Source organism: Dreissena polymorpha, chromosome 6 (assembly GCF_020536995.1).
Source record: "Dreissena polymorpha isolate Duluth1 chromosome 6, UMN_Dpol_1.0, whole genome shotgun sequence".
Lineage (NCBI taxonomy): Eukaryota > Metazoa > Mollusca > Bivalvia > Myida > Dreissenidae > Dreissena > Dreissena polymorpha.
Window position 1 is genome coordinate 63,646,970 of NC_068360.1, and position 14,253 is coordinate 63,661,222.

Here is a 14,253-nt window from a genome sequence, read left to right on the forward strand (position 1 = left end):
TTTATAAAAAAAAATAATTGTTGTAGCGATTGTTGTAGCAGCAGCGACGGTTGTAGCAACAGTGGTTGTAGGAAAAGCGGTAGTTGTAGGAGCAGCGATGTTTGTAGCAGCAGCGATGGTGGTATGAGCAGCGGTTAAAGCAGCAGAGGCTGCAGAACCGAGGTTGTTGTAGGAGCAGCAGTCGTTGAAGGAGCAGCTGAATTTTGAGGATAATCATTATAACATAATTATTATGAAAACGTTTGGCTATTAAATGTCTGTAGTAATTTTGATGAAAATAATATACACAAAACATGTATACTATTGGTCTGCTAACCTGTAGGTGGTTCACTGTGGCAACGTGATGAAATTGCGTGTACCAAATGAGTTTTACGTCATGTACTATGTTTGCGAACTTAACATGCTCTGGTCTACACATTGTGTTGGCATGTGTCGCTTCGTGATTAATGTTTGGGCTAATTCGCGCGGTGTGATGGGTAATTCTGTTGTACTATTGTCACTTTGCGGCAACGTGTGCATGCACCTCTTACATATAATAAAATGCAAAAATCACAATACTCAATATCGGTGTCCATAATATGTCCATAAACTCAGTCTGTGCATCATTTTAAACAATGTTTAATTGCTTATCCACCGGATTGATTGACTAACAAACATTTAATCTCAAATGTATATTCTTGCATACGTGTTCGACATTTAAAGTAGAAACCACATGAGAAAACAAGTACATGCATTTTGTTGCACATATATGTTTATAAAACATGTTTATAGTGTTTGAATTTAATTCAATGTTAACGTTAAATACTCTACAACATGCAAATGGAGACGTGTGCTTACGCATCCGCATGCATGTGACCCAAGCGACATCTGGTGATTTATTTAACCCATTTATGCCTGGGGGACTCTCCCATCCTTCTAAATAGGATCAATTTATTTCCAAAATTAGGGATGTCTAGTATGTTTATTTATATATTTAGAATTTTTCTTACAGAAATTCCTTACAGCAAACAGCGCAGACCCTGATTAGACGCCGCATCATGCGGCGTCTCATCTCGGTCTACGCTGTTTGTCAAGGCCTTTTTCTAGACGCTAGGCATTAATGGGTAAATATCAATTTTCTTTACATACGAACGGATGGATCATTGCTCGTTAAAACACTTGGATCTCAATTTACTTATCACCTCACATCAATTGTTCCTATATAGCTACCACACTCATGCTACATCTAGTGCACATCAATCATCGTTACAGCTTCTTGGAGGAATCTACACTTACTTCTTGAGCAGGCGTCATTCGTGTTGTCGTGGTAACTTTCTTCTGGACATGCGCACTTAGATACAGAACACATGGCTAGTAAAGTTGCGCACTGGTCGCTCTCAGAACAGGATCCATTGAACGCTATTCCTGACAAACGAAACATTTGTCTTTTTAAGCATTTAACTTAATAATTTGTTGATTTGCATGTTAATGTGGTTTAACACTACCTGTTTGGTACACGGTGTTTGAGTACAAATACTGTGCAGCATGATTCTTTTTCGGAATGTTTCCATAACTTTGATACATTAATTTGAAAAAAGGTATAGGTATATTGATATATTTGTTAAGTTTGTGTTCATGTTCCTAAAACAAACTTATACCATTAGATTTTCATTTGAAACATACGTCCGCAACATCTAGAAAAAAATGATTTTTCTTGAAATTTTGTGTATTCAGAAGTTCAATAAATTTTTAATTACATACCAAAGGTGCCATTGATTTCATAATTGAATCAATTAAGTTTTAACAATTGTATAAGATGTCTATACATATCACATACGTTATACCGTATTTATTTTTCATTAAATATTTGTATTTCATATACATGAATTATATTACTACTTGTTTTATCGGCTTGAGTTTGAGATGTGAAAATAAATTACTCGATGTGACTTTATAAAATAAAACACATTGCAATGCTTTTTAAATGAATATGTATCAATATTATCACATTTTAAAGTGAAAGAATATCTGAGGCTGCATGTCAATATCGCGGCAAAACAGTGATCGGTGTGAAACTATGAACGCAAGTTTGAAAGGAAATGTAACATTTCAAAACAATAAAACCAGTCAACTGTGCACAATTTCCTTTAAATACTCGTCGGCTTTGATTACTTTTGGGTATTGGGATTTCATTTTTGTTGATGTCTTTTCGGCCATTACCTGCTATCAAGTCGACCAAGGTCGTTCCTATTTTTTACCGGAAGTACCATTCTTGAGGCCAAGGAAAACAAGCAGTTGTCCATCGGTTCGTGCATACGTGAAACGCGATCGTATTATCACTATGGTAAACTGGACAATAATGCTTCCGTTTCTGTAAAATTGCCATAACAATGAGTTACATGAATACCAGACGATGGCACATGTTTAGTTTAGGCTTATAGCGCGTGTAGTAGCGATAGCTACGATGAGTTGGAAGTTACATCGGAAACATGTTTTCATCTCGTGCTCACGTCAAAAGTGGCTTGAAAGCTACATCCGAAAACAAAATTCGCGTGCTCAAGTGAAAATCTCACAAAAGACCGACCTATTTACAATTCAAATGAATTATTCTTACAGAATAATTTGTTGATAACTTATAATACACTTCTGTATGTATTTAAAATTAGAAGGACAAAGTCACAGTTTTTTTTCCGAAAATAAGTGTTCCCGATACAAAAGAAAAACAATACTATACATATAGTATGAAGTATTAATAAGTTAATTGATGCTTCTAAAATAGTCGCGAACTAATATGCCGTTAATAATTAATTGAAATTCAAAAATTCCAAAACAATTGTCTTTATTTTATGCTAACTGGTATATATTCTCCATTTTATAATAAAAATAAACGTGTATTACTTTGATCAGTTTTCAAGTCCTTTATGTAAATTATTCTTTTTTATATCTCAAAATATCGTGTTTGACATATTATTATTTAGATTTACATATTGCTTGATCATCGGGAAACTTGTAACGTTTATTAATTACAACTTATTTTGTTTCACAATAACGAAACGGTATCTACAGCATATGTTTTTGGTTTAATGCTATTTCGGACTCTAATATACTTTGCTGTTTTGGAATCTATAAACAAGTCCGTTTAATTAATTCCATAGACGCTAAAATATTAAGACCTTTTAAAGAAACAATAATTAATAAAATACAATCGGGACCGTTAAATAAGTCCCTTTAATGTTCTGTATCAGGGAACGTCATGAAAAAAACGCCGTAATATATAATATTCAGCATACTTTCTGTCTGAATCAAAAGCACAAATGTAAGAAGTGATCATTCAAAATTGGAAACAATTTACCGACCTATATGGTTATTGTTTCGTAAACAATTAACTAAGTTTTCAAATAGAACTAACAAACGCATAAGTTAAGCGAAGCATAACATGGTGTTCATAGATTTCAATCAAAATTGAATTAGGAAAATACGATATAAAGCAGACGACATCGAGATAAAGTTGTTGAAAGTATCTAAAATAGTGTTTTAATAGTTGTATGCAATATTTCACATATTGTTATCTTTGTTATCCGATAAGATAATACTTATAAAATCAGTATTTACGTCATTAAAAATTAACGTTTGTATCATTCAAATATCGGTTTACCCTTAATGGGATAAAGTACGAAATGTAGGGGTATTCTTTAAACTACAACCGATTACACTTTATAAAACTTATATCTTACTATAATTAAATATAAATCAACTATCGATCTACATTATTTATCAACTTGTTATTCCACAACGTTATTTCAATATCATGCAATCGATAATTCAACCACAGACCCGGCCAAAGACGATAATTCATAAAAGATGTGAACACTGTTTAAACATTCAGTGTAAACTGTGCATTAAACTTCCTATTACGTAGCGTATATACCCGACTATTTTAAACGGAATGATCCCTATACAAAAGATTCCTAATTTATTCAGACTAGTCTTGATTAAAAAAGTTACCAAACATTTTGTTGGTTCAGTGTTGATCTATACTAACATGTTTATGAGACAACCCCCTGTTCCAGTCAGTGCAAGAGTTTGTGATCAGGAGCTTGTTAGCCTTCCAGCAGGCCCCTCTTGGCAGCCTTCCAGCCCCGTATGCTGACCCCAGCTGCAGAAGGGCTCTTTACAGGGCTCTGTCCGCCTGCGTGACCTCCACACATGCCAGCGTACCGGCCCCAGTCCAGGTTGCACTTGGACTGCACTCGACAGGACTGCGCGATAAACATGCAGCTGTTGGTTGTCTCGTGTATTCCTTTTTTTCCGTTAAAATATTTATTTTGATTTAGATTAATATTTTATTCTCTTTTCCAAGAACATTTTAAGCTCATTTTCTAAATATTTTGTTGTTTAAGATGTAGTTTCTATGATTGTTTGATAATTTCTCACCTTGTTAATAATGCAGTGTTTTTGTTATTACTACTGATATGAACTCAAAGGCAGTCAGACTGTCAAATCTGTCATCCTTTTACAGTGTTTAAATTTGCATTAATTTGTATATATACACACACTTTTCTAAAATATCCTTTTATTTTTTGTTTCCACGAAATTCTTTTTCAGGTATCGTCATATTGCATGGAAGCTATGACGTTGTGTGATGTGTTGATCCACCCTAGAGTTCCCTGCCTAAAAGGGCCAGTTCTGTGTGAGAACTTGATTCATATCTCCCGTCAACTCGACCAGGAACCAACTGTGTCTAAGGTGATCAAAAAATCTGGTAATCTATCTGTCCCCACTATGGAAACAAGGAATGGGCTTTCTGGTGCTAGTTCTTAATTTGCCAGAAATGAGGGAGCGATTGCAGTAAGAACTGCTTGTAATATCGTAAATGAGAAAGGGGATTATCAGAACGAAGGGACAGCAAATAAGGAAGGAAAGAGAAAAAGAGAAGGGGAAGAAAATGAAAGTACCAAGAAGATACATACAGAGAATAAGATAAATGAAGAAACAAGCGAGTCTGATAGTGATGCTAGTGACAACCATGAAGAGGATGACGGTGAAAGAAATTCACATGACAATCATGGCATAAATATAACAGTTGAAAAGGATACCATGGTCGTTGCTAATAAAGCCCATACAAACACAATGAGTGATGAAGATGATGAGATGGTGAACAATGCTATAAATATTAAGCAACAAGGCCGTAGCGAGGAACAAACAGCACCAACCCCTGAGGTTTAGTTAATTCTTGCAAGTTTTTGTGTTGTTTGTGTTTTTTGCTTGAAAATGTTTGGTATTCTTAGAAATTGAAAATCATAAACAAACCCAATGTTTAATAGATATATATGAATATCAATTGACTGCAAAACATATTAAATCAAAGTTAACAAGTATTCCGGTGGTTTGGGTAAAAAACTGTAAATGTAACAATTTCCATATTAGTTAGTAATGATCTAAGTTATTCCATACATATTTATTACTCAGTTTTTAAAATAACATAATAGTACAATCTAATTTAACAAAGTGTTTCTTGGCTATTCATTAAGTTCATTTGGCATTTCGGGAATATGCTTCTAAAGACAAAATGCTTAGAAGAATGTTTTCTAGAAACACTTTCTAAATCTTTTCAGGCAAAGGAGAAAGTTTCAGACATAATGTCTACTTTTGTTAATGATGGACCAGACTCGGATTAAGCTATTTGCGACAATATTTCTGCAATTTAATGAACAATCATTTCGAGAAATAAATAGAAAACTAACAAACATCAACAACAACAGCCGATGTTAATATCTGTAAAAAAAGACTAAGATATTTGAAACTTATTAGATATAAGATTATACATGTATTTTTAAGCAGCCAGCTGAAGTATAACTTGAAATGAAATGTGTTTTGTTTATTGTTTACTCTCTATTTCATGCTCAATGTTTGTCATCAAGGTATAAGGCATGTATAACAAATATACTAGGTTTGCTTCCTTAATTGATCCTGTTTATCCGAGAATTGCATGCGCTAAGAAACCCAACACAAAGCCAGTTATTTGTTGCATATAATGATGTACAAGACGGATCGACTTGCCCACTACTAATAAAAATATCAAAATGATATACCCGGTAATCGTTGTTTTCTCTTGGGGACGATCAGTGCGTGGCTTGACAATAAGGTGCAGGGGCCTTTAAAAACATGTTTGTATATTTCCCTGTATAGTGTAGTTAAACGTCCAACGAAACCGAAACCTTCTTTTCGAATATATCACAATATAGACAATTAAATAGACATAATATAGACAGCACAATTCAATGTTGAAGCAATAACCATCACCACATTTGTATTTATATTCATGAAATTGAGAAATTGACACTAAAAACACGATAATAAGGCCACTACTAATAAAACTGACAAAACAAATATAGTCGATTGCATGTAGAATTATTTTGCAAAATATATGACGGAATTGAATGTTCAAACTATTTGGTTACTCAAAAAGAATCAAGACTCTCAAACGGTAAAAAAAAGAAATAAAACACCATAATAGATTGCCACGTAAGCTTCTGGCCTACACTAAAATAAGTGTACAGTAACGAAGAATATTACACTATTTTGTTGAACCAGCAACTAAAATGTCCGCCCTTTTCAACATATTAAATACGTGTAAATAGTCCGTCGTACCACATTTCTAGTATATTTTTGATGCTATGAGGACAACTTAAAATAATGTTTAGTTTAAAAATACAGTTGTATTAACAGACGATTTTAGTAATTATATTTTTGTACCCATTCTCATGTACACAATATTTGGAAGTGCGGACATGTTGTATTCTGCTGTGAAATAAACGTTGGTATATGCTGCGTTGAATGTTAGAAAACACGGCTCTCCGTTTTCGGCGATTTGTTTGTTTTATTTTATTTGTGCATACATGTCAAGCAATTTACAATTCAATGCAATCAAGGCAATAAGTAACGTATAGATTGCATTATTATCATATTCAGAAACATGCATTACATGAATGGTGCCATTTATCACAGATCCAAATAAGATTACGACATGATGTATACACAGGATAACCCGTAAAGCTTAGACATGTAAACATGAAAAAGCTTATTTCCAACGGGGTCCCTGGATTTAGTCGAACAGATCTTATACGTGACTATAAATATATTGTTTTTCAGTTCTTAATATATAATCGACATGATCCTACACATGATTTCTTCTACGAATTAAGTGAATCTTTCAAAAGTTGACATGATAATACACTGACACGAATAAAAAACATAAAAATAATGAATTACATAAAAATAAAACAAATCTAAAAGTAAAATACATGGAATTCTCGTCTACCTTCATATCATTTAATAGATGTGTCTTAACAAGTTTCTTAAAAGTAAATTTCGATTCGATGGACTTTATATTATCGGGTAATGCATTCCAATCCGTAATACCATTGTAGTAAAATGAAGAACTAGTAAAGCCATCAACTTGAGGTACATAAAAATTAAATCGGGATCTATTCCCATACTGATGGACATCTGTACATTTGACAAAATTGTCTTTCATATAGCTTGGACATTTATTGTAGAAAATCTTATGGATGTGGTTAAGCCGAAGTTGCTTGCATCTTTGTTCAACGTTCAATAAACCAAGTTCTTCAAAATGCGATACAACAAGTGATGTCCTACAATGGGAATTGTTAATAAAACGAACCATTTTATTTTGGACTATTTGTAACTTGTGCTTAAGCTGTTTCGTGAGTCCACAATACCACGAAGAGGATACATAATCTAAATGACATTGTATTAAAGAATTACATAAGCTTTTTCTAAGACTTTTATTTAAAAAATCACGTTGTCTATATAAAAATTTAAGTCTAGAGTTAACCTTCTTGACGATATTATTTACAATAGAAGTACCGGACAAATCAGCATCTAGAATAGAACCAAGATATTTTACATACGTCTGAGATTTTATAACATGATCATTACATTGCATATGAAAATTGTCCACCTTGGTGAGTTTACGTTTCGAACCAAAAAGAATACATTCTGTTTTGCCTAGATGGAGGGATAGCTTATTGTCAATTAACCATTTACTACAGGACTCGAGTTCTTTGCCTAAAACTTGACTGATGGTACTTGGATCTTTATGTGAATACAAAATAGCACTGTCATCAGCATAGAGTATTAATTTACAGTTGGATGATATACTTGTTTTCATATCATTAACGTAGGTCAAGAACAAAAGAGGACCCAGTATACTCCCTTGGGGAACACCACACACTACTGATTTGAAATCCGATTTAGCGGCATTAACATGTACAGACTGCGTCCTATCAGCTAGGTACGAGCGAAACCACTCCACAGACTCCACTCCCATCGCACGAAGCTTCCGACACAGAATGTCATGATCTACAGTGTCGAATGCCTTCTGTAGATCTAACATAATCATACCAGTAAACAAGCCATTAGAGGTTTGTCCACGTATATGATCAGACAGGTGAATAAGACAGGACAGGCGATTGCCCCACTTCCCAAAGACATATGACGAAACAACGTGTCGTTCTGTAATTGTACTTCCAGTACAAGTGTTCTGTTCGACCAACCTGTTTCTACGACGCACATTTAATTGTTCCCGAGGTAGGGCACAATGATACATTGTGACTTATTTATGGTTAATCCAACAGCAACATAGGATTTATATTTATGCGTTCTTTCTACAAGCGAGCGAGTTTGAGTTTAAAGTTGTCAAACATGACATGTAAAGAGCCACTTCACGTAAAAAATGTAAACCTTATTCGAGTCAATCACAGTTATATCCCCTTGCTGTATCAGTGGGTCTCCGATCGCTGGTAAGACTGCCACGCAGATGTAAAGTACAACGTCATCACACGTTACGTTGTCAAATTGAATGGACAAAACGAAGTCGTCATTGTCTGACGCCGCTGTTACCGACATTCCGCGAACGTGTTGTTGACAAAGTTCTGTGAGTTGGACGACATGGTCAAGAGACTATTATAGAAATTGAAGCATTACCTTTTACCAGTAAGCGTATTCACTCACGGTGCATACCACGTCGGCCAATAGGTAGATTTCAGTATATTTTCGTTTGATGTGGAAACTGAGCTTGTACGGAAAAAATGGATCTTGATCGCTATGTAATTAAAAAAAAATATAGGGAGAGAAAATAAATAAACCGTTATATAAGATTATTTTAATAAAGTCTATTACTCTGGAACATCGTACTTTGTATGCACAAACTGTAGTCGTCCTAACGTTTTCTTATCGTATCTTTGGTTTATATGAACCAAACGAAACATTAAGCAAACAAGGGATGTGTTTGTCAGAAACACAAAGCCCCCTATTGCGCGGGTACGAAGCCATATCTTTGACCTTGAGGGATGACCTTGACCTTTTACCACTCAAAATGTGCAGCTCCATGAGATACACATGCATGCCAAATATCAAGTTGTTATCTTCAATAATGCAAAAGTTATTGCAAAACTTTAACAAAGGTTAAAGTTTTGGGACACACAATGAATGACAGACAGACAGGCCAAAAACAATATGCCCCCGATCTTTCGATCCGGGGGCATAAAAAATGTACCCGTTCATAACTTTACCGGTATATGACAACCATTCTCCTTCATTTTCAATATCACGGACGTGTTTTTAACAAATAATTTAGCAGTTTACCTATAACTTCACATTTAGGACCCCCACGCCACTCTCCAACCGCATCCCAACGAGGAAGGTATCTGAACCTGGCCGCCATGTCACACCTGGTAGACATGACACGTTACGAACGGAACCTTAAAGGTTTTTGACTGGCTTCAAAGTTTATAATGCGTCGTCTGGTGTTACGGTTTCGCTGCAATTTACCATTAAAGTTGTCATTATAATGCTAAATGCTGCCGCTGTAGTTCTACCTAAATCACTGGATACTGCTGTAGGTGTTATCACCATTGTACTAGATTCGGCAATATGCGTTGCTATAATTTCGTTCAATTTGGAAGTTTGAGCTGTTAGTATGGTACTGTACTCTGTCGTGACATTTGTCACTGTAGTAATGGATTCTGCAGCAACAGTTGTCGTTGCATAACTGGATACAACAGCTGGAGTTGTTACTAAGGCACTGGATACTGCAGTAGGAGTTATCGCTATAGTACTGGATTCGGCAGTAGGCGTTGTTACTATTGCACTAAATTCGAAAATTTGAGTTCGCATTATGGTACTGGACTCTGCAGTAGCAGTTGTTACTATAACTGGATTCTGCTGAAAGAGATGTTATAATATTATTGTTGTTTGATGTAGGTTTATTCACTATAGTACTGGATACTGCAGTAGGAGGTATCGCTATAGTACTGGATTCGGCAGTGGGCAATGCTACTTTTTTACACTGAAATCGGAAGTTTGAGGTATCATTATGGTACTGGACTCTTCAGCAGCAATTATCACTTTAGTACTTGTTTTAAAAGTTTAAGTTGTCACAATAGCACTGGATTCTGCAGTGGAAGTTGTTACAATAGGACTAGACCCATCAGATGTAGTATTCACTATAGTACTTGATTCTGCGGTAGCATTTGTTACAATATCGTTGTAGTTTGTTTAAAGTGCTGTCAATATAGTACGGTATGTAGCAATAGTCACTAAAGAACCGTTTTCAGCTGTAGGAGTAGTCACTAAAGTAATTGATTTGGCAGTTTTAGTTGTTGCAAAATATTCTGCTGTAGGAGTTGCTACACTAGCACTGTAGTTAGATTAAGGTGCTGTCAATAAATTACTGGATTCAACAGTTGAAGTTGTTACAATAGCACTTGACTCAGAAGTATCACTAGTCACTATTGTGCTGGATTCTGCTGTAGGAGTTGTTTAAATAGCACTGTTATTTTATTTAGATGTTGTCAATATAGTACTGGATGTAGCAGTTGTCACTATAGTACTGGATTCTGCAATAGCAGTAGTCATCATAGTAATTGACTCAGCAGTTGTAGTTGTCTCTACTATACTGGATTCTAGTCGAAGAATTTATTAATTTATTTTGCAGTAAGAGTGTCCATAACAGCACTATGCGCTAATAGTTGTAACTATACGATTGGATTCTGCAGTAGAAATTGATGAAGATACCACAAGGTGTTGAATTTTGCAGAATGAATTAAACTGGATTCAGAAGTGGGAGTGGGCACTATAGTTCAAGATTTAGAAGTTGGACTTTTCAATATGGAACTGGATTTAGCAGTTAGACCTGTCGCTATTGTACTGGCTTCTGCAGTAAGGCCTTTCACTATTGTACTGGATTTTTGAAATTGGACTTGTCACTATGTCTCTATTTTACTGGATTGAGAAGTTGGACTCGTCGCTGTTGAACAGGAATCTTCAGTTGGACTTGTCACTAGTGTCACAATTGTACTAGATTCTGCAGTTTGACCTGTCACTATTGTACTGGATTCATCAGTTGGACTTGTTATTATTGCACTGGATTCAGTAGTTTGACCTGTCACTGTCGTACTGGATTCACCAGTTTGACATGTCACTATTGTACTGGATTCATCAGTTTGATATGTCAGTATTGTACTGGATTCAGCAGTTTGACCTGTCACTGTTGTCACTATTGTACTTGTTTCAACAGTTTAACTTGTCACTATTGTACTGAATTCAGCAGTTTACCTTGTCACTATTGTACTGGATTCAGCAGTTGGACTTGTAACTATTGTCACTGTTGTACTGGATTCAGCAGTTGGACTTTTCACTATTATGTTGGATTTAGCAATTGGACTTTTTGTGGTGGTACTAGATTCTACAAAGTTTCCATTAAAGCACTGGAGTCTAGATGATGTCACTATAAAGCCAGAGTCAACACTTTGAGTTGTCACTACACGTATAGTATCGTTTAAAATTTATCAACCTATATATACAATTGTAGCTTAATATCATCTGCAAACGTTGGCCATACAAAACTTAGCATCATTTCTACCGTTTAAGAATAACACACTGACATATCGGACGAAATCGTAGTTTGTAAGCACGCATTTACACGAAGGGTATGGTGAGATCGGAGTGCGGGTTTTTGTCTTACCTAGCGAAAACTGTCGATTTCGTCCGATTTTTCACTGTGTTATTCTTAAATGGTTGAAATGAGGCAAAAAGGTTTATTGCCAACGTTTGCAGATGTTATTTAGCTACAATTTTATATATAAGTTTATAGCTTTTAAACGATAATGACTTTGTAATTTGAACTTTTGTTGAATGTGTGACATTCTGCCTATTTGGCATGTTCAACCCCTTGTCAATATATTATACATCATATACGATTTTTTGTGCCGGATCCCTATGCTTGTCGGTATGTCGTTATGTTTGTTAAGTAGTTTTCCGGGCGATACATTGATGCTACATGAATGATCTTGTGATGTCCAAAATATACTTTGGTTCGCATGTGTAGCATTTAATGGCACTGGCCATGTGTACTCAATGCCTTTTAATAGCCCGCATTGAAAATTTGCACGCGCTCTGTATCTAGTTTACATTTATCTCAGTATTACAACGCACTGAATATCTGATTATAACTCGGAATTCCACACATTAAGTTTAAATTTCAACACGCACGTTACTAAAAATAAATGCAGTGATTATGAAAAAAGACGGAGTGTAGTAGTATATTTTAACACAAAACTATTGTCAAGTAACTCGCAGTTAATGTTATTTTGTGCTGCTCTCGAACGTAAATTGTACTTGAATTATTTGAATATAATTCATAACTAAATTGTCGGTAAAGAAAATCATTGTTTAAAGTTTCAAACAATACAGAGAAAATACAATGCTCAACTATTACCTCTTGCCTTTGCCAATGCTTCAAAAATCTGAATATGTTCGAAAAGGTAAGACACTTATTTTCCTCATATGTTTGTTAAAACTTTGGAAGAGTTGTCCCAGCCTTTCCGATCTTAGTTATAATACTGTATGTGCAACAATTAAAACAGTACTAATCTCTTTTATAAAAGGTGCAGTTGAAATTAGGGAAGGTCTCTGTTGTATTGTCACCAAGTTGAAGGTTGGTGTGTTGGTGTGTTTAAACTGCATATTGGCATTGTATCTGTACGAATTATCCATAACATATCAATGTTAATTGATTCTAACTGTTAGATAAGTACATCAAAGAGTGAATTTACGTTTCCGATCGTTTACCCGAATTTGTTAATTGGGTAGAATCAAAACTATGTGCTACTAGTATATGTAAAAAAATACTAGATTACCACAAACTATTGAGTTGCAAACAAGTAAGTTTCAAAAACGTCCCGATGGAAATGGTATTACATTAACATGTTTAAACGATGGAATATTATATGCCACGTTAAATTGTGTACTCTTGTTTGAATCTGTGTTCAATTATCATTAAATATCTATTCACTCTTACTACTAGCGGATTGGTCGGTTGCTTTGTCGTGGAAGCGGTCTGTTTCACACTGGAACACTGTTTACACAGCAAAATTGTTTACACATTGCAAGTCTTGTTAGACACAGTTGCATGTTATAGTCTTAAAACGACGTTAGTTCGTTTAAATATATTTACATAGCTCGAATGCATCGAACGCATAGAGCGTATGAGGCACATTCGAGTATCAGTTTTATGTTGGCGTGCGATCTATAAAATTCTTGGCGTGTAATTTTATCTCCTACCTTTATCAAAAGTACCATTGTTGGCGGCTACAAAAAAAACGATGATGGGGACAAAGACAGCCACTATTTCGAGCAGAGGGAAGCAAATCAGGTCTGCGATATGCTGCCGACACCGACAGACTTTCCAATCAATGTCGTTGGAGGTCGTGAATAGTTGTTTTAGAGGAGCTTTTTAGATCCAATGTTTACATTTATCAATATAAAACATTTAATGAAAAACTTCAAAACATTACAAAATCTTTGAAAAGGCCCCTTTAATAATTATATCATAACAATGTGTTAATAATGTACACTTATAGCTTATTCCCCTTTAACCCTTATATACAGTGTGAGCGACATATTTATTGGATTGTGTTTAATATGAAGATATGCGTTGAATGTTTAAGTTTGCATCAATACATAGTTAAGATTAGTTTTTATCAAATGTCCCAATTTTGTAAATATTTGAACTAATCCAAATCAAATAAAGGTCAACTTAATTTATACTGAACATTGAAATGCGAAAAATTGCATGTTCTGCCACACTTCCTGATCGTCGTGTACATTTTATCAGGAAGTCTTCCTCTTAATTATAATACACGTCTGTATGTATTTATATATAGAAGGACAAAGTCACGGTCTATGCAT

General features: G+C 34.9%; 1 protein-coding gene across 1 annotated transcript in view; it reads left to right on the forward strand.

The window, feature by feature from the left end:
* The window catches only part of LOC127833659 (proline-, glutamic acid- and leucine-rich protein 1-like), a 105,277-nt gene extending 100,088 nt beyond the window's left edge, over window positions 1-5,189 (forward strand). Inside the window, exons 14-15 of the mRNA XM_052359060.1 lie at window positions 4,050-4,259; window positions 4,585-5,189. Coding sequence (XP_052215020.1) covers window positions 4,050-4,259; window positions 4,585-4,800 — 426 coding nt within the window. The 3' untranslated portion in view covers window positions 4,801-5,189. The remainder of the gene's footprint in view (window positions 1-4,049; window positions 4,260-4,584) is intronic.
* The last annotated feature ends 9,064 nt before the right edge of the window (window positions 5,190-14,253 follow it).